Genomic DNA, 20,599 nt, shown 5'->3' with positions numbered 1-20,599 from the left:
AAAACTCTCAAAGTCAGTATAAGCTTTTCCTCCAACTTGTATCCCCAACAAATAGATGGTCACACACTAAGAACAGCAGGTCTTAATTCAAAACATTTTCTCGGATACAGAACAAAGGAATTCTCTCTACAATCATGCAACCAAAAAAAAAGTGATAGTAGGCAATTTCCTCTTCATATGCAGATAATCTGCATATAAAGGCATTAAGATTGTTATGAAGGATTACATGCAGCTAACTACTATTTGGCTAACTGATTAGCTGTATACAAACTTTCTTCATATCCAAACTTCCTTACACACGTATTCATTTCCTCCTAAAAATATTACGAATTTGCTTGGAACAGGTGAAGGAAAACACAATGTGAAAAAATACTATATGAGAGAGACAGTTCAAGCAGCTCCGATAGTTTATATTCCAAGGAAATTACATAGAGTTGGGAACTCCAACGCTTATCAGCAAGTACTCACGTCGCTCTGCAGATCGTAGGCCTTCTTGGCATGGATAACATCGTTCTGGTCCGGCAGACAGATCCACTGATGCAGATAGTGGCGGTAATCAATGTCACTGACCAACTCCTGACATTTCTTGGCCAATACGATGCCCAGCATGTCCACGGGGCTACTGAAGTGAGTCTTGGTCTTCTCAAAGGCTTTCTTGTACTCCCTGTCACTCTGGATCTTGGCCACGTGCATCGACCACACCATCTTCGGATCATCCTCTATGTTACGGGCCCCGATGTGGTGGCCGAGCTGCTTGCGATAGCCTTCCTTATACTTGTACTATAAGAAAAACAAATGTTGAGTTTCAGTTGAGTTTTCTTTCATTGCCACCTGCTCCTGTGGCACAACCAACAGACAACTTAGTTTCTAAAACCAGAGACTTCAGAGTGAGAAAGTATTCAGCTGATGGCAACTGCAGTGGCCAGATACGTAAGGATTCATACAATATTAACTACCTGATATGACCTTCAACTTTTCAAAGACGCTCCCTGGCCTTCATATTAAGAGTAACTAGTCAGTAACTGATAGTAAAAGAAGTCTGCAAGTTATGGCAGCAATAGGAAAGTGCGAAAGTTCAATAAATATCCCTGACATAAAGAATTAATTAGTGACCTGCAAGCATAGCCAAATAAAGTTCTATTCAATCTATTCAGGAGACAAAAACTGGAAGAATATACATACAGACTTAGAACTGTAAATAGAGACACCAAACACATATTTAAAAATTGATATTAATACCCAATAATAAGAACAATAACATTTTCACTTTTATACTGCCTTTATTTTTACACAAATCTAGGTTTGGGTTTTGTTTCCTCATGTCCAGCTCTGCTGTGCAGCTGCAACACCAGGGACGTGCAGACCGGCAGCACTGAGGGCAGCACAACACCTCCAGAGTCCAGTCTGATGCACAATGTGATGCTGCCACAAGCTCACCAGGACGCTGCTTTGCATGGTGTCCATCACCCAGCTCCTATAGTTACTGTCTATACACTATCTACAAACTCCCTCACAACACCCAACACCCATAACATGCAGGGACAGCTACAGGAAGAACCTGCAGAACCCACACATTTACAGACTAGCAGAATGGTTATGACAGGTAAGAAATGTGTTCATCTCTCCTCTGTTCATCTAAGGCTGCAAAACCTGGGCTTCAACTACAAGCACTCTGAAAACATCCAACACTGTTTCTCACCAAGGGCTCCTCTGTACTTACATCACTCGCAATGTCTCTGGAAGCTTTAGCAGACTTGATGGGAATGGCATCTGCCCGCATGTCGTAGCCCTTCTTCTTCTCTTCCTCCATCGCAAGCTTGTACAGTTTCTGAAAGAAAAACAAGCGTTCCCCTCAAGCAACACTTCTGCCCAGGACACAGCAGCAGCCAGGGATGGACACTTCACCCCAGCTCAACCACCTACCTCACTGAAGTTCACTCTGTTCTGCTGGGCTTGCAAAATACCAGGTGTATCTGGCATAATGTGGACACTGGTTTTGTCTTTCTCCCAGGCTTCTGTGTACGCTCGCTGAAAAAAGGAGAACAGCGTCAAATAAATGTCGTGCAAGAGAGAGGCAACAAACTCGAAGAGCAAACAAGCCCAACAAACTGAAGCAAGGGGCCTCTATGTTGCACTGACTCAGGAACACCTTTTCTTGATCCACAACTTTCTAACACTTCACTCTTTTCTTTTCCACACTGCACCCAATCACTGCTCCAGCCACACTAAATACAATTTGATCTAAACAAGGAACACAGATCTCTGATGCAAGAGGATGCAACATCCGCCTTGCAAAACCCAGGCCCTGCAAGCAGAGAGCCCAGCGTCCCAAGAAAGGAAGACGCTCCTTTCCAACAGGCTGCACACACAGGGAAATCTCACCTGGTTCATAATTTCTGAGTTGTGCTTTGCCAGAACCATGGGCATCGAGTCAGGAAGGCTTGTGAATCCGATGGTGTCCGGGTGTTGCCGATACTTCTTGTCGCTCAGGATCTGGCTCGCCCTCTTGTTCTTCTCATCGTCCAGAGAACCAGCTGGGGACCAGCCGATGCCCCTCAGCCACTGAAGGTCGGACCTGTACACGTTCTGAAAGGACACGAAGGACACAAAGCAGCTCAGCAACCTCCTTGCTCCACACAACCACTCCCCCTACCAAGGGAAGCTCTGACGACCAAAACAGATTCCCCTGCGTCAACCGACCAGCCACCACTAAAGAGATTCCTGTTACGCTCAGTTCCCCCACAACCTGGCTCCCCACACCTCAACCAGCACCAGCAGGTGACAAGCAACCCACAAACCCTCCCCAACTATCTGCTTAGTCTTCCTGGGACAGACCTGCCCCATTTGGCTATTTCCAGCTGCAAGACCCTCATCACCTACTGCTCTCATACCATTCGCCACTGCACACATGGCTGGCCTTTGCCAGTTCTTGGTCCTCCAAAATAAAATATTTGACTCTGTTGCCCTTCCCCTGCCATCCAGAACTCCAGCCCCCTGCAGCAACCCTCCCCACAAACTGCTCAGGGAAAGACAGGACTCTTCTGTGACCATCAGACAAGGCCCCTCCCAAACTTCATCCTTATCCAGTCACAACATCGACTTCTCACCAAGACAACAGAGCCACAACACAGGCTCACAGAATCAGCCCAGACTTCTGCTCCCCACCAGGACCTTCACCAACAAAGGAACAGAACACAACATACTCTTCTGCTTTTCACACACACAAAAGAATTACTTACGTCACTCTGCAGGTCGTACACTTTCCTGGCCTGGACAACATCGTTCTGGTCCGGCAGACAGGTCCAGCGGTGCAGAGGGTGCTTGTAATCAATGTCACTGACCAACTCCTGACATTTCTTGGCCAATACGATGCCCAGCATGTCCACAGGGCTACTGAAGTGAGTCTTGGTCTTCTCAAAGGCTTTCTTGTACTCCCTGTCACTCTGGATCTTGGCCACGTGCATTGACCAAACCATCTTTGGATCATCCTCTATGTTACGGGCCCCAATGTGGTGGCCAAGTTGCTTGCGATAGCCTTCTTTGTATTTGTACTGCGGAGTTACAGAACCTCAGTGAGTTTTCGACCAGCTCTTATTTTGCCCAACACTATTCTCTAGCAGCACATCCATGCTGTGTCCTACACTTCCATCCCAACTCCATCTACACTGGGCTGTAGAAGCCACAGGGGACCCAGGGGGCAGCTCCAGCCAAGCTGGCTGGGGAAGCAGGAGCGATGCACAGCAGCAGACAGGATCCCGCACAAGCTGAGCATTTCCAGGAGGGGAAAGCTCAGCAGCTGAGATGCAAAACTCAGGGAAAACCACCAGACCGCTCCAGTAGACAACCAGGCCTCATCCTGCACAGCTGTGCCTGCGCTCACCCACACAGCCCAAGCAGTTGACACACTGTACTGCTCCAGCCTCTCCTGCACAGTGTCAGGGGCCTTAATCTCCAGTCCCATGTGTGTCCTCAGCTGCAGGTCTGCAGACACTAAGCTTGGGGAGTGACACGGGGTAAAATGACACTTCTTCAGCAATGTGAGTATTGAGAGCTGATGGTGAAATTAGACACCAAGGAAACAAAGGAAACCTTATGACTGCTGTCTGCTGCAGGCCACCCTATCAAGAAGAGGACGTTGAGGAAGAGTTTTTTCTTCAACTGCAGGAAGAATCATACTTGCAGGCTCTGATCCTGACAGGGGCCTTCAGCCACCCAGGCATCTCCTGGAAAAGTGGCACAGCAAACTGCAAGCAGTCCAGGAAACTCCTGGAATGTGTTGAGGATAACTTCCTAGTAGAGGTGACGGAGAGCCTGAGCAGAGGAGAGGCACTGCTGGACCTGTTGCTCACTAATGAGCAAGAACTTATCAAAAAGGTCAAGACTGGGTGTAACCCTGGCTGCAGCAATCATGCTCTGGTACAATTCTCAATCTTGAGGTGCACAGGATAGGGAAAAAGTGAGGCCAGCACCCTAAACCTCAGAAAAGCAAACTTTTCGCTGGTTAGGGCGCTAGTGAGTGGGATCCTTTGGGAAACTGCCCACAGAGATAAAGGAGCAAAGAAGAGTTGGGAGGTGCGTAAAGACATTACTTAAGGTGCAAGAGCTCTCAGTCCCAACATGCAGAAAGTCTAGCAGGGAGGCAGAAGCCCAGCTTGGCTAAGTCAAGACCTCTTAGCCAAACTAAAACGCAAAACCAAAATGCATAGGCAGTGGAGGCAGGGATACACATCCTGGAGAGATTATAGGGATATGGTCCAGGAGTGGAGGCAAGAGATCAGGAAACCCAAGGCACAGTTGGAGCTGAACTTTGTTAGGGACGTAAAAAATAACAAGGCGGGTTTCTTCAGGTACACAGGACAACAAAGGAAGATGAAAGAAACTGTACCACCCTGATGAGCAAAGTGGGAGACCTGGCTACAGCTGACATGGAGAAGGCTGAGGTACTCAACAATGTTATTGCCTCAGTCTTCACCAGCAAGTCCTCTAACCACACTGCTCAATTCACTGAACACAAAGGCAGGGACTGGAGAATCAAGTACTGCCCATTGTAGGAGAAGATCAGGTTCAACACCATCTAAGGAACCTGAATGTGCACAAGTCCGTGAAACTTAATGAGACGCATCTAAGAGTAATGAGAGAACTGGCAGATGAAGTTGCTAAGCCACTGTCCATCATATTTGAAAAGTCGTAGCAGACTGGTGAAGTTCCCAGTGACTGGAAAAGGGGAAACATAACTTCCATTTTTAAAAAGGGAAAAAGGAAGATCTGGGGAACTACAGGCTACTCAGTCTTACCTCTGTGCCTTGCAAGATCATGAAGCAGATCTTCCTGGAAACTATGCTAAGGCACATGGAAAACAGAGAGGGGTTTGGTGACAGCCAGCAAGGCTTCACTAAGGGCAAGTCATGCCTGACTACTTCGGTGACCTCCTATGACAGAGTTACAGCTTTGGTGGATAAGGGAAGAGTGACTGACATCATCTACCTGGACTCGTGCGAAGCATTTGACACTGTCCCAAACAACATCCTTGTCTCTAAAATGTCAAGAAATGGATTTGATGGGTGGTTGACTCAGTGGATAAGGAATTGGCTGGATGGTTACACTCAAAGAGTTGTGATCAACGGTTTGATGTCCAGATAGAGACCAGTAGTGAGTGGTGTCCCTCAGGAGTCAGTACTGGGATCAGTATTATGTAACATCTTTGTCAGGGACATGGCCAGTGGGATTGAGAACATCCTAACCAAGGTTGTGGATGACACCAAGCTGAGTGGTGTGGTCGACACACTGGAAAGAAAGGATGTCATATAGAGGGACCTTGACAGGCTAACAAGGTGGGCCTGTGTGAAGGTCATGAAGTTCAACAAGGCCGAGTGCAAGGTCCCACATCTGGGTTGAAGCAATCTCAAACACAGACACAGGCTGGGTGATGAGTGGATTGAGAGTGGCCCCGAGGAGAAGGACTTGGGAGTACTGGTGGATGAGGAACTGCATACGAGCCCACAATGTGCACTCACAGCGCAGGAGAACGTATCCTGGGCTGCAGCAAAAGCAGTGCGGCCAGCAGGTAAAGGGAGTAGATTCTCCCCCTCCAGTTCTGGGACTCCCAGCATATGAAAGACATGGACCTGTTGGACAAGGTCCAGAGGAAGACATGAAGATGACTGGGGGCTGAAGCACCTCCCCTATGAGGACAGGCTGAGAAAGTTGGGGTTGTTGAGCCTAGAGAAGAAAAGGCTCCAGGAAGACCCTACAGCAGCCAACCAGTACCTAAAGAGGGCCTAGAGGAAAGACGAGGAGGGAGTGTAGGAGGAGGTATAATGGTTTTGAACTGAAAGACGGTAGATAATTAGATTAGAAATAAGGAAGAAATTCTTTACTGTGAGGGTGGTAAAGCACTGGAACAAGTTGCTCGGTTAAGTTGTGGGTGACCCCAAACAAAAGTGTTCAAGGCCAGGCTGGACAGGGCTTTGAGTAACCTGGTCTAGTGGAAGGTGTCCCTGCCCGTGGCAGAGGGGTAGAACGAGATGATGTTTGGGGTACCTTCCAACACAAACAATTCTATTATTTCATTTCTCCCCTACCTCTTTCTGAAATGTCAAGTAAGAATAAGAAGAGTGTGCCACCAAGGGCTCCTCTGTACTTACATCACTCGCAATGTCTCTGGAAGCTTTAGCAGACTTGATGGGAATGGCATCTGCCCGCATGTCGTAGCCCTTCTTCTTCTCTTCCTCCATCGCAAGCTTGTACAGTTTCTGAAAGAAAAACAAGCGTTCCCCTCAAGCAACACTTCTGCCCAGGACACAGCAGCAGCCAGGGATGGACACTTCACCCCAGCTCAACCACCTACCTCACTGAAGTTCACTCTGTTCTGCTGGGCTTGCAAAATACCAGGTGTATCTGGCATAATGTGGACACTGGTTTTGTCTTTCTCCCAGGCTGCTGTGTATGCTCGCTGAAAAAAGGAGAACAGTGTCAAATAAATGTCGTGCAAGTGTCAGGTAACAATCTCCAAGAGCAAACGAGCACAACAAACTGACGCAAGGGGCCTCTATGTTGCACTGACTCAGGAACACCTTTTCTTGATCCACACTTTTCTTTTCCACACTGCACCCAATCACTGCTCCAGCCACCCTAAATACAATTTGATCTAAACAAGGAACACAGGTCCCTGATGCAAGAGGATGCAACATCCACCTTGCAAAACCCAGGCCCTGCAAGCAGAGAGCCCAGCGTCCCGGGAAAGGAAGACGCTCCTTTCCAACAGGCTGCACACACAGGGAAAGCTCACCTGGTTCATAATTTCTGAGTTGTGCTTTGCCAGAACCATGGGCATCGAGTCAGGAAGGCTTGTGAATCTGATGGTGTCCGGGTGCTGCCGATACTTCTTGTCGCTCAGGATCTGGCTCGCCCTCTTGTTCTTCTCATCGTCCAGAGAACCAGCTGGGGACCAGCCGATGCCCCTCAGCCACTGAAGGTCGGACCTGTACACGTTCTGAAAGGACACGAAGGACACAAAGCAGCTCAGCAACCTCCTTGCTCCACACAACCACTCCCCCTACCAAGGGAAGCTCTGACGACCAAAACAGATTCCCCTGCGTCAACCGACCAGCCACCACTAAAGAGATTCCTGTTACGCTCAGTTCCCCCTCAACCTGGCTCCCCACACCTCAACCAGCACCAGCAGGTGACAAGCAACCCACAAACCCTCCCCAACCGTCTGCTTAGTCTTCCTGGGACAGACCTGCCCCATTTGGCTATTTCCAGCTGCAAGACCCTCATCACCTACTGCTCTCATACCATTCGCCACTGCACACATGCCTGGCCTTTGCCAGTTCTTGGTCCTCCAAAATAAAACATTTCACTCTGTTGCCCTTCCCCTGCCATCCAGAACTCCAGCCCCCTGCAGCAACCCTCCCCACAAACTGCTCAGGGCAAGACAGGACTCTTCTGTGACCATCAGACAAGGCCCCTCCCAAACTTCATCCTTATCCAGTCACAACATCAACTCTCACCAAGACAACAGAGCCACAACACAGGCTCACAGAATCAGCCCAGACTTCTGCTCCCCACCAGGACCTTCACCAACAAAGGAACAGAACACAACACACTCTTCTGCTTTTCACACACACAAAAGAATTACTTACGTCACTCTGCAGGTCGTACACTTTCCTGGCCTGGACAACATCGTTCTGGTCTGGCAGACAGGTCCAGCGGTGCAGAGGGTGCTTGTAATCAACGTCACTGACCAACTCTTGACATTTCTTGGCCAATACGATGCCCAGCATGTCCACGGGGCTACTGAAGTGTGTCTTGGACTTCTCAAAGGCTTTCTTGTACTCCCTGTCACTCTGGATCTTGGCCACGTGCATCGACCACACCATCTTTGGATCATCCTCTATGTTACGGGCCCCAATGTGGTGGCCGAGCTGCTTGCGATAGCCTTCTTTGTATTTGTACTGCGGGGTTAAATTATCTCAGTAAGATTTTGACCAGCTCTTCTCCCACTGAACACTATTCTCTAGCAGTGCCTGTGAACAAACACTTTGCTAAAGGAGCCTGGCAAGATCACCTCATGAAGAGGCATCTACACACAGCACATCCCTGCTGTGTCCTACGCATCCATCCCAACCCATTGTACACTGGGCTGTAGAAGCCACATGGAGACCCAGGTGGCAGCTTCAGCCAAGCGGCTGGGGAACTGATCCCCTTCTGGAAGGAGTACAGACATGAACTGCAGAAGCTCGCATGACTGAGAAAATTCAACTGCTGGAGTGCTGAGCCATGAAAAGATACTCTGGGGCACAGTCATGAGACTGGTCTAGAGTGACTGGACCTGCCCCAGACCACACAGAAACGAGAAATGTCCTGGTCATAACACAAAACGTGATTTGGTTTTGTTTCCTCGTGTCCAGCTCTGCTGTGCAGCTGCAACACCAGGGACGTGCAGACCGGCAGCACTGAGGGCAGCACAACACCTCCAGAGTCCAGTCTGATGTATGACAAGATGCTGACACAAGCCCAGGAGGAAAGTTGCTTTGGATTGTGTCCATCACCCAGCTCCCAGATATTCTCTGCACACCATCTACAAACTCCCTCACAACACCCAACACCCATAACATGCAGGGACAGCTACAAGAAGAACCTGCAGAATCCAAGCATTTACAGACTAGCAGAATGGTTATGACAGGTAAGAAATGTGTTCATCTCTCCTCTATTGATCTAAGGCTGCAAACCCTGGGCTTCAACTACAAGCACTCTGAAAACATCCAACACTGTTTCTCACCAAGGGCTCCTCTGTACTTACATCACTCGCAATGTCTCTGGAAGCTTTAGCAGACTTGATAGGAATGGCATCTGCCCGCATGTCGTAGCCCTTCTTCTTCTCTTCCTCCATCGCAAGCTTGTACAGTTTCTGAAAGAAAAACAAGCGTTCCCCTCAAGCAACACTTCTGCCCAGGACACAGCAGCAGCCAGGGATGGACACTTCACCCCAGCTCAACCACCTACCTCACTGAAGTTCACTCTGTTCTGCTGGGCTTGCAAAATACCAGGTGTATCTGGCATAATGTGGACGCTGGTTTTGTCTTTCTCCCAGGCTGCTGTGTATGCTCGCTGAAAAAAGGAGAACAGTGTCAAATAAATGTCGTGCAAGCGTCAGGTAACAATCTCCAAGAACAAACAAGCCCAACAAACTGACGCAAGGGGCCTCTATGTTGCACTGACTCAGGAACACCTTTTCTTGATCCACAACTTTCTAACACTTCACTCTTCTCTTTTCCACACTGCATCCAATCACTGCTCCAGCCACACTAAATACAATTTGATCTAAACAAGGAACACAGATCTCTGATGCAAGAGGACGCAGCATGCCTCTTGCAATAACCAGGCCCTGCAAGCAGAGAGCCCAGCGTCCCGGGAAAGGAAGACGCTCCTTTCCAACAGGCTGCACACACAGGGAAAGCTCACCTGGTTCATAATTTCTGAGTTGTGCTTTGCCAGAACCATGGGCATCGAGTCAGGAAGGCTTGTGAATCTGATGGTGTCCGGGTGCTGCCGATACTTCTTGTCGCTCAGGATCTGGCTCGCCCTCTTGTTCTTCTCATCATCCAGAGAACCAGCTGGGGACCAGCCGATGCCCCTCAGCCACTGAAGGTCGGACCTGTACACGTTCTGAAAGGACACGAAGGACACAAAAGAGTTCAGCAACCTCCTTGCTCCACACAACCACTCCCCCTACAAGGGAAGCTCTGACGACCAAAACAGATTCCCCTGCGTCAACCAACCAGCCACCACTAAAGAGATTCCTGTTACGCTCAGTTCCCCCACAACCTGGCTCCCCACACCTCAACCAGCACCAGCAGGTGACAAGCAACCCACAAACCCTCCCCAACCGTCTGCTTAGTCTTCCTGGGACAGACCTGCCCCATTTGGCTATTTCCAGCTGCAAGACCCTCATCACCTACTGCTCTCATACCATTCGCCACTGCACACATGGCTGGCCTTTGCCAGTTCTTGGTCCTCCAAAACAAAATATTTGACTCTGTTTGAGTGGAGCATCTCCCTTATGAGGAAAGGCTGAGGGAGATTGGTCTCTTTAGCTTGGAGAAGGGGAGACTGAGGGGTGACCTCATCCATGGTTATTAATATAGAAAGGGTGAGTGTCAGGAGGATGGAGCCAGGCTCTTCTCAGTGACAACCAATGGTAGGACAAGGGGTAATGGGTACGAACTGGAACACAGGAGGTTCCACTCAAATATTAGAAGAAATTTCTTCCCAGTGAGGGTGGCAGAGCCTGGCCCAGGCTGCCCAGGGGGGTTGTGGAGTCTCCTTCTCTGCAGACATTCCAACCCGCCTGGACACCTTCCTGTGTAACCTCATCTGGGTGTTCCTGCTCCATGGGGGGATTGCACTGGATGAGCTTTCCAGGTCCCTTCCAATCCCTGACTTTCTGTGATTCTGTGATTCCCCTGCCACCCAGAGCTCCAGCCACCTGCAGGAGCCCTGCCATCAAATTGCCCAAGGCAAGACAGGACTCTTCTGTGACTATCAAATATGACCTCCATGGAAACTTCATCACTGGCCATTCTGAACAAAATCTTAACAAATAAAGCTGTACTACTGTGTTGTCTCACAAATTGTAAAATGAGAAATAAATGAATTTGTCCCATATGAGAAAGCTGAATTTGTAAATTTTGTTTCAGTTCAAATACACAGCTAACATTTTTCAACTAAAAGAGAGTTGATTTAGACTAGACATTAGGAACAAATTCATTATTGTGAGGGTCGTAAAACACTGGAACAAGTTGCCTAGGTATGTTTTGGCTGCCCCCTCCCTAGAAGTGTCCACGGCCAGGTGGGACACTGCTTTGAGCAACATGGTCTAGTGCAAAGTGTCCCTGCCCATGGCAGGGACGTTGGAACTACATCACCTTTAAGGTCCCTTCCAAATCAAACCATCCTGTGATTCACCAAGACAACAGAGCCACAACACAGTCTCATAGAATCAGCCCAGACTTCTGCTCCCTACCAGGACCTTCACCAACAAAGGAACAGAACACAACACACTCTTCTGCTTTTCACACACACAAAAGAATTACTTACGTCACTCTGCAGGTCGTACACTTTCCTGGCCTGGACAACATCGTTCTGGTCCGGCAGACAGGTCCAGCGGTGCAGAGGGTGCTTGTAATCAATGTCACTGACCAGCTCCTGACATTTCTTGGCCAATACGATGCCCAGCATGTCCACGGGGCTACTGAAGTGAGTCTTGGTCTTCTCAAAGGCTTTCTTGTACTCCCTGTCACTCTGGATCTTGGCCACGTGCATCGACCACACCATCTTCGGATCATCCTCTATGTTACGGGCCCCAATGTGGTGGCCAAGCTGCTTACGATAGCCTTCTTTGTATTTGTACTGCGGGGTTAAAAACACCAGTCAGATTTTGATCAGCTCTTCTCCCACCCAACACTATTCTCTAGCAGCGCCTGTGAACAATCACTTTGCAAATGGAGCCCAGCAAGATCATCTCACGAAGAAGCGTCTCCATGCAGCACATCCCTGCTATGTCCTACGCTTCCATCCCACCCCATCATACACTGGGCTGCAGGAGCCATGTGGAGGCCCAGGCAGCAGCTCCAGCCAAGCTGGCTGGGGAAGCAGGAGCGCTGCACAGCAGCAGACAGGATCCCGCACAACCTGAGCAACCCCGGCAGCTGGGACACAAAACTCAGGGAAAACAACCAGACGGCTCCAGTAGGCATCTGGGTCTCATCCTGCACAGCCGTGTCTGCGTTCACCCACACAGCCCAAGCACCTGACACACTGCAGTGTTCCAGCCTCTCCTGCACAGTGTCAGGGCTCTTATTCTACAGTCCGATGTGTGTCCTCAGCTGCAAGTCTGCAGACACTAAGACTGGATGGCAAAACTGCGGGCAAACGACATACTTGCCTCACCTCTTACTGAAATGTCCAGTAGGAATCAGGAGAGATTGAACTGATATCCTTACAGTAGGGAACAGTCCTGAACTACAGAACCTCACAAGAAAGTAAATTCATCTCCTGGAGTGCTGAATCCTGAAAAGATATTCCACTGAACAGCCATGACTGGTCTACAGTGACTAGAGGTGCCCGAGTCCAGAGAAAAATGATAAATGCTCCAGTCAAAACACAAATCTCGGTTTGGGTTTTGTTTCCTCATGTCCAGCTCTGCTGTGCAGCTGCAACACCAGGGACGTGCAGACCGGCAGCACTGAGGGCAGCACAACACCTCCAGAGTCCAGTCTGATGCATGACAAGATGCTGACACAAGTCCAGGAGGAAAGTTGCTTTGGATTGCGTCCATCACACAGTTCTGACAGTTACTGTCTACACACCATCTACAAAGTCCCTCACAACACCCAACACCCATAACATGCAGGGACAGCTACAGGGAGAACCGAAAGTGCTAACATGTTTTTGGACTAGCAGAATGGTTATGACAGGTAGGAGCTCTGTTGTCCCCACTCATATAAGGCTGCAAACCCTGGGCCTCAACTACAAGCACTCTGAAACCATCCAACACTGTTTCTCACCAAGGGCTCCTCTGTACTTACATCACTCGCAATGTCTCTGGAAGCTTTAGCAGACTTGATGGGAATGGCGTCTGCCCGCATGTCATAGCCCTTCTTCTTCTCTTCCTCCATCGCAAGCTTGTACAGTTTCTGAAAGAAAAACAAGCGTTCCCCTCAAGCAACACTTCTGCCCAGGACACAGCAGCAGCCAGGGATGGACACTTCACCCCAGCTCAACCACCTACCTCACTGAAGTTCACTCTGTTCTGCTGGGCTTGCAAAATACCAGGTGTATCTGGCATAATGTGGACACTGGTTTTGTCTTTCTCCCAGGCTGCTGTGTATGCTCGCTGAAAAAAGGAGAACAGTGTCCAATAAATGTCGTGCAAGCATCAGGTAACAATCTCCAAGAGCAAACGAGCACAACAAACTGACGCAAGGGGCCTCTATGTTGCACTGACTCAGGAACACCTTTTCTTGATCCACAACTTTCTAACACTTCACTCTTTTCCACAGTGTACCCAATCACTGCTCCAGCCACACTAAAAATAATTTGATCTAAACAAGGAACACAGATCTCTGATGCAAGAGGACGCAGCATGCCTCTTGCAATAACCAGGCCCTGCAAGCAGAGAGCCCAGCGTCCCGGGAAAGGAAGACGCTCCTTTCCAACAGGCTGCACACACAGGGAAAGCTCACCTGGTTCATAATTTCTGAGTTGTGCTTTGCCAGAACCATGGGCATCGAGTCAGGAAGGCTTGTGAATCTGATGGTGTCCGGGTGCTGCCGATACTTCTTGTCGCTCAGGATCTGGCTCGCCCTCTTGTTCTTCTCATCATCCAGAGAACCAGCTGGGGACCAGCCGATGCCCCTCAGCCACTGAAGGTCGGACCTGTACACGTTCTGAAAGGACACGAAGGACACAAAGCAGCTCAACAACCTCCTTGCTCCACACAACCACTCCCCCTACCAAGGGAAGCTCTGACGACCAAAACAGATTCCCCTGCGTCAACCGACCAGCCACCACTAAAGAGATTCCTGTTACGCTCAGTTCCCCCTCAACCTGGCTCCCCACACCTCAACCAGCACCAGCAGGTGACAAGCAACCCACAAACCCTCCCCAACCGTCTGCTTAGTCTTCCTGGGACAGACCTGCCCCATTTGGCTATTTCCAGCTGCAAGACCCTCATCACCTACTGCTCTCATACCATTCGCCACTGCACACATGCCTGGCCTTTGCCAGTTCTTGGTCCTCCAAAATAAAACATTTCACTCTGTTGCCCTTCCCCTGCCATCCAGAACTCCAGCCCCCTGCAGCAACCCTCCCCACAAACTGCTCAGGGCAAGACAGGACTCTTCTGTGACCATCAGACAAGGCCCCTCCCAAACTTCATCCTTATCCAGTCACAACATCAACTCTCACCAAGACAACAGAGCCACAACACAGGCTCACAGAATCAGCCCAGACTTCTGCTCCCCACCAGGACCTTCACCAACAAAGGAACAGAACACAACACACTCTTCTGCTTTTCACACACACAAAAGAATTACTTACGTCACTCTGCAGGTCGTACACTTTCCTGGCCTGGACAACATCGTTCTGGTCCGGCAGACAGGTCCAGCGGTGCAGAGGGTGCTTGTAATCAATGTCACTGACCAGCTCCTGACATTTCTTGGCCAATACGATGCCCAGCATGTCCACGGGGCTACTGAAGTGTGTCTTGGACTTCTCAAAGGCTTTCTTGTACTCCCTGTCACTCTGGATCTTGGCCACGTGCATCGACCACACCATCTTTGGATCATCCTCTATGTTACGGGCCCCAATGTGGTGGCCGAGCTGCTTTCGGTACGCAGTTTTGTATTTGTACTAATGAATGTAAAACCAACGATTAATAATCTCTTTTCAAAATTCAATTGAATTTTCTCTGCTTTTAATATAACTTTCATATAGTATCTATTTTAATTTTTTTTTCATATTTTTCCAACCTTTTTTTATTTTTATTGCATGTGCGTAAGATATTAACTTATTTTTTTATAGTGATGTACTGTGTCATTGTTAATTCTTGTATTTCATTTAACCAACTTTACAGCATTAAGGATTACACAACCTCTGGGGAGGGCACCAATTTAAGTCTGTTTAAATTTTAGACCTCTCCTCCTTTTAAATAAAAACATTTTTATCCATTTTTTGTACGTGCTCTATCCCCCACTATTATTCTCAGTCCACAAGACTTACTTCACTCGCTATGTCTCTTGACGCCTTTGCTGATTTGAGGGGTATAGCGTCAGGAGGAAGATCGTAGCCTTTCCTCTTGAGCTCTTCGTATCCTAACTTGTAATGTTTCTGTTGGAGAAGGGTTCAAAATAATTATTGCAAACAAATTCTCAAGAGAGTCTTTCAATATCACAACTTTTCTCCCTTTATTATTGAAAATCTAGTGTGACATTCCAAACACAGTTTAAATCATTAAATTAAAATCCATAAATTGCTTTTAATAATGTATATTTTGTAATTCATTATCCAAAATACATAAAAATTACTATCTTTATGTTTTCTGATTAGCTCATTTGAGATCAAAATTTTGTTTTACTTCACTTTTTGATCTGAATGATTCATAGTCTTCTAAAGAGATGAATAATAGAACCCCATGATTCTCTACACACAACTTCCATGGCGTTAGTTTAGGCTTCTTGAATTCTTATGATAAAGCCGCTAACACTTGTTTACCTTTGAACGTAGTCTATATTTGTTTCATCGCAACCAGGAACTTCATGAAAACTACATAATCCTAAGTAATTCTTACGAGGCAATATAATCAGACATTTTAACAAGAATGACAGTACTGAACACACATCTACAATGTTAATGCCATCAGAAGGGACAAAATAGAAAACTGTTAACTGCTCTGAATGCTTTCTTGATAATTTTTATATTCCAGCTACTCCACTTTACATTTTAGCCATTCCACTCAGGCTTTCCATTGCACAACAGTTTTCACAGGAATATATCACAGTTGTGCTGCATTTTAAACTAAAGCCACAATGGATATTTCCAATTCCATAAAAGGAACATTGTGGAGACACACTTACATCACTGGTGTTAATTAAGTTTGCTTTAGCCAGCAAAATTTCAGGAGTGTCAGGCATGATGTGAACCTGAGTCTTGTCCTTGTCCCAGGCTTCTCTGTACAGTATCTGAAAAGAGACACAAGCAGCAATAGCTGGTGTGGCAAAGGGCTCACATGCACTGCAGTATTTATAAAACTCAGTTTACCTTTTCTCTACAATAGCAAAGATGTGCTGTACAAGCAGAAGCAATGTAAACAATGCAAGATATTGAAATCAAATAATACAACAACTTCTTAGTGAAGTACAACCTTTTTTTCTTCACATCCATGAAATGTCAAGGTAACAGCACTATGACAATACATTTACATACTACATAGTGCCTTATTTGCAGTTATTACTGTATAAGTCTTACAGCACTAAAGACCCTAATCTGACCAAGACATATTACTCCTTGACAACTGAGCAGAAGACTCTGATCATAAACATCTGATATTTGTATATTTTAAACACATATTCTGATATGAGAGCTTTTTAAAAAAATGTATACAAATATATTCATCCATTGAATCACAGGTTCTGTCTCTAGAGGCAACTTACATCGCTTCTATTTTTGGCATTAGATTTTGCTAAAACGATATTCATGGCATCTGGGATACTTGTGAACTTAATCGTGTCTGGGTGCTGCCGGTACTTCTTTTCACTCAGTATTTCAGCAGCTTTCTTGTTCTTTTCAGCCTCCAAAGATCCCAGAGGAGTCCAGCCAAGGCCTCTGAGCCACTGTAGATCTGCCTTATACAGATTCTGTTAAGGAAAAAAAAAATCAAACCCATAGTAGATTATTTCCTTGTTCATTTATTAAACCCTATTAAAAGACTAACCTGGTATTTTAGCTTCAATCTGATCTTTACTGACACCAAAAGAGAGTTACTAAAGGTACTTTTCATCTTACAAAAAATAACTTAACGAAATGCAGAGGAAGCTTACATCACTCTGTAGCTCGTAGACCCTCTTTGCCTGGGTGACGTCGTTCTGGTCTGGCAGACAGGTCCAGCGGTGCAGAGGGTGTTTGTAGTCTATATCACTAACCAGTTCCTGGCATTTTTTAGCCAGAAGGAAGCCTAACATATCCACAGGCATATTAAACTTCGTCTTCCACTTTTCAAAATCTTTCTTGTACTCCCTCTCACTCTGCATCTTAGCTACTTGCATAGACCACAACATCTTCGGATCATCCTGCAGGCTGCGGAATCCAATGTGATGTCCCTGCTGCTTGCGGTAACCTTCTTTGTATTTGTACTAAAATCACAAAGATTGCATTATTGAAATTACCATCAGAAACAGACAGTGGTAAAATACATATGCAAAATATCAATATATTCACTCAGTTCAATGTTGCTCATTACCAATGAAATAAGCAACTTGTTACAGCTTCTAATGTAAATTTTTAGTAGCCCCTTGACTAATGTGCATCACTTGGTGTCAGTGACTGCTCTCCTGGGAAGGAGCAGATCCCGGCAGACAACGAGTGCCTGGGTGTACAGACGATCTCTCGGGTCATCTATTCATACAGTCATAGTGCTCACAGCTCCCAAAGCCTGACACACTGAAATATTTTGATGAAGAAAATAATCCGCAATGAAAAATGCAGATGTTTAAGCACTGGAAACATTTCCTAATATTAACAAAATCTCTTCTATAAATGCAGGAGTTGTATTCATATCAAGTAATGATACCAGCAATCTACATGTCACCACATTTATTTCAGAGCTGTGACGAGGTCTTCTCAGTAGAGGCACTGGGATCAGCTAATTAGACCAAATTTGCTGCTGCTCTGAAAATGTAACATCCCAAATTGCAGATAACTCCTAACTTTGTATGACTAGCTGCTTCATGGATGGACCACAATCTGTGGAATTGTCGAGATTCCAGAGCAACCCTTCTTAAACTGTTTTCTTCACTGACAAGAGCAGAACAGGAAAGAGTTTTGTCAGCAATTTTGCTCTTTACTCCAGGCCGCAGCTTAGCAGAGAGGTGTATCTGCAGCTAGCGCAACTCTGTAGGTTCTAGCAACGAGATAAGATGCATGTCATATTGAAGCTGAAACGTTGCTTACGTCACTTGCGATATCCCTCGAAGCTTTGGCAGCTTTCACCGAAATGGCTTCAGGTGTGAGGTCATAGCCTTTCTTTATCATTTCCTCCCAGCCAAGCTTGTAGAGTTTCTAAAATGGAAAACAATACTCATTAAAAATTCTTAGTAATACATAAGTCACTTTTATTTAGATACGTTAATGATCCATATTACCAAATTCTGGTCACCTCACAGGCCTCAGTTACAAGAGAAGGGTGACTAGAATGGGAACTGAGAAATGGGAAACTGTTAAGCAAGGATCACAGGTCTGCAAGTCTCAGGCCAGTGATCAAATAGGTTTTCACTATTGCAGCAGCTTCCTACTACAGCTTATCTTGGGGATTTGAAACATTTCTGGGGAATCTGAAAGATATATATCTGGGATAATTGAAAACACTTCAATTGGCTTAACAAAATTTTAATTAATAAGGATGTAATGTGGCCATTTAACAGTCAATTCAGTTAGTGCACAGTAAATTTTAATCACAAGTGCTTGAAAGTCAAAGATTTGCCTCTGAGCAATCATGCAAAGCAAAACCCATGTATTTTATACTGGCACAGTTGTGACTTCCTCACATTTGAAAGCTGTCAGAAAAGTTAAAACCACTTCATGTAATTCTTTTCCCATATGTTAAGTTAAAAATACACACAATTAACTTGTTATTTTTTAGTAAGGAATTTTTAATATGGTTGGTTTCTATGGTAAACATAAAGTATGGTCTATGCACAACCACTTCAAAAATAGGCCTTGAATTTTCCATATATTTTAACATAATTTAGGCTGTTACTTTGCCAGTCTGAAGATGGCACTTATTGCTACTCTGAACTTATTATTTACTCACATAAAAATTCTTGCCTTCATTCTAAATCCCCCATTCCGCTTCTTCTAACTCACACAAATCAATTACTTATTTTGAAATGGGACGTACTTTTAAATTGTTAATTTAAAATGTAACAGGAAGTATCAAAAACTCTACCTGACTGTAGTTTGTCTTGTTCTGTTTTGCCTGTAGAATATCTGGCGTGTCTGGCATCACATGAACCTGAATTTTATCCTTCTCCCACGCTTCAGTATAAGCATGCTATTGAGAAAAGTAACAAGAGATGTGTTCATATAAATGACGAAGGATGGCTTTCTGGGGCTTCCACCTTTCCCTTTGTGCACTTTGGATACAGATGGGTAAGAAGACAAAGGTACTGACTTAGATTTATTTTACTGTGTTATGACCTAACCCAGAATCAGCTGAATTTGGATTTAGTCTTGCTTCTAATGACGTCCAACTACCAAGGTTTTCATGGCCAGTAATTTCTATACAAGAATGCGAAGAATAGAGGTTGGAGAGGTAGCAATGAGAAAAATGAGAAAGGATTTATTTAAGCAATGCTATTTATCAGTAACTGAGTGAAGAGCAATCTGTGACAGCTGTTTCTTCCCAGGGCAGCACTGCCACAGAAAAGTGGTAACAAAGACTTATAGACTGTGTATTGAAATGGATTATACGTGAACATCTGCCTAATTTTCCCCATAAGCACTTACTTTGTTCATTATATTTGCATTATGCTTTGCAAGGACCAGGTCCATGGAATCTTTCTCTTTTGTGAAGGTGAACATGCTGGGATGCTGGCGGTATTTCCGATCACTTGCGATTTCTGTGGCTTTCTTAGATTTCTCCACATCCAGAGAACCAGCAGGACTCCAACCGATACCCCTGAACCACTCATTGTAATCCTGCTTGTATTGATTCTGCCAAACAGAACACACAAGGAAAGTTTAACAATTTACAAATAGTTCATAGAAAATAATTCGTTTGTTGCCAAAACACATCCATAACGAAAAACCTAAAACAGGAAGAAAAGTCACAGGTGTGTGAGAGCAAGAAAACAGCAACTTACATCACTTTGTATCTGGTTCATGTTTCTGTACAGTTCTAAACTCATTGCATCTGGCAGAAGCATATACTGGTGAATCAGTCGTTTGTAGTTAGTGTTGGTTATGCGATCTTGTGCCTCCTTAGCTGCCACGATGCTGACTGTATCAGGAGGTGTTTGGTAATTTGTCTTGCTCGCCTCGTAAGATTTCTTGTACTCACGATCAGACTGCATCTTGGCCACTTGCATGTAATGGACAAGTTTGGGATCATCCTGAAGGCTGCGGAAGCCTACAAGTTTTCCCTTGTCTTTTTCATAACCTAATTTGTATTTATACTGTAAAGAGAACAAAGAGGCTTTAATTTTGTTTCATTTGCTTAATAAGCAATACCTATCTCGTAAGAAAAAAAAATACACAACAAACCCCCTAGATTAATACAAGATTTTTACATTGTCAAAAAACCACCACAAAGCATAGAGAG

General features: G+C 46.0%; 1 protein-coding gene across 29 annotated transcripts in view; it reads right to left on the bottom strand.

The window, feature by feature from the left end:
• NEB (nebulin) overlaps nt 1–20,599 on the bottom strand; it is a 116,148-nt gene that overhangs the window by 65,268 nt on the left and 30,281 nt on the right. For all 29 annotated transcript variants that reach the window (XM_065070178.1, XM_065070148.1, XM_065070151.1 and 26 more), the window contains exons 35-59: nt 20,142–20,453; nt 19,786–19,992; nt 19,226–19,330; nt 18,232–18,339; nt 17,103–17,414; nt 16,716–16,919; nt 16,140–16,244; nt 15,286–15,393; nt 14,605–14,916; nt 13,749–13,952; nt 13,295–13,399; nt 13,092–13,199; nt 11,602–11,913; nt 9,967–10,170; nt 9,508–9,612; nt 9,305–9,412; nt 8,145–8,456; nt 7,289–7,492; nt 6,848–6,952; nt 6,645–6,752; nt 3,240–3,551; nt 2,383–2,586; nt 1,924–2,028; nt 1,721–1,828; nt 469–780 (exon numbers count right to left, since the gene is read on the bottom strand). In XM_065070178.1, the coding sequence (XP_064926250.1) occupies nt 469–780; nt 1,721–1,828; nt 1,924–2,028; nt 2,383–2,586; nt 3,240–3,551; nt 6,645–6,752; nt 6,848–6,952; nt 7,289–7,492; nt 8,145–8,456; nt 9,305–9,412; nt 9,508–9,612; nt 9,967–10,170; nt 11,602–11,913; nt 13,092–13,199; nt 13,295–13,399; nt 13,749–13,952; nt 14,605–14,916; nt 15,286–15,393; nt 16,140–16,244; nt 16,716–16,919; nt 17,103–17,414; nt 18,232–18,339; nt 19,226–19,330; nt 19,786–19,992; nt 20,142–20,453 (4,689 nt within the window). The remainder of the gene's footprint in view (nt 1–468; nt 781–1,720; nt 1,829–1,923; nt 2,029–2,382; nt 2,587–3,239; nt 3,552–6,644; nt 6,753–6,847; nt 6,953–7,288; nt 7,493–8,144; nt 8,457–9,304; nt 9,413–9,507; nt 9,613–9,966; nt 10,171–11,601; nt 11,914–13,091; nt 13,200–13,294; nt 13,400–13,748; nt 13,953–14,604; nt 14,917–15,285; nt 15,394–16,139; nt 16,245–16,715; nt 16,920–17,102; nt 17,415–18,231; nt 18,340–19,225; nt 19,331–19,785; nt 19,993–20,141; nt 20,454–20,599) is intronic.

The sequence above is a fragment of the Columba livia genome, chromosome 7 (assembly GCF_036013475.1).
Source record: "Columba livia isolate bColLiv1 breed racing homer chromosome 7, bColLiv1.pat.W.v2, whole genome shotgun sequence".
Classification (NCBI taxonomy): Eukaryota; Metazoa; Chordata; class Aves; order Columbiformes; family Columbidae; genus Columba; species Columba livia.
The sequence above is the reverse complement of the archived record's forward strand: the minus strand, read 5'-3'. Positions and strand labels throughout refer to the sequence as shown.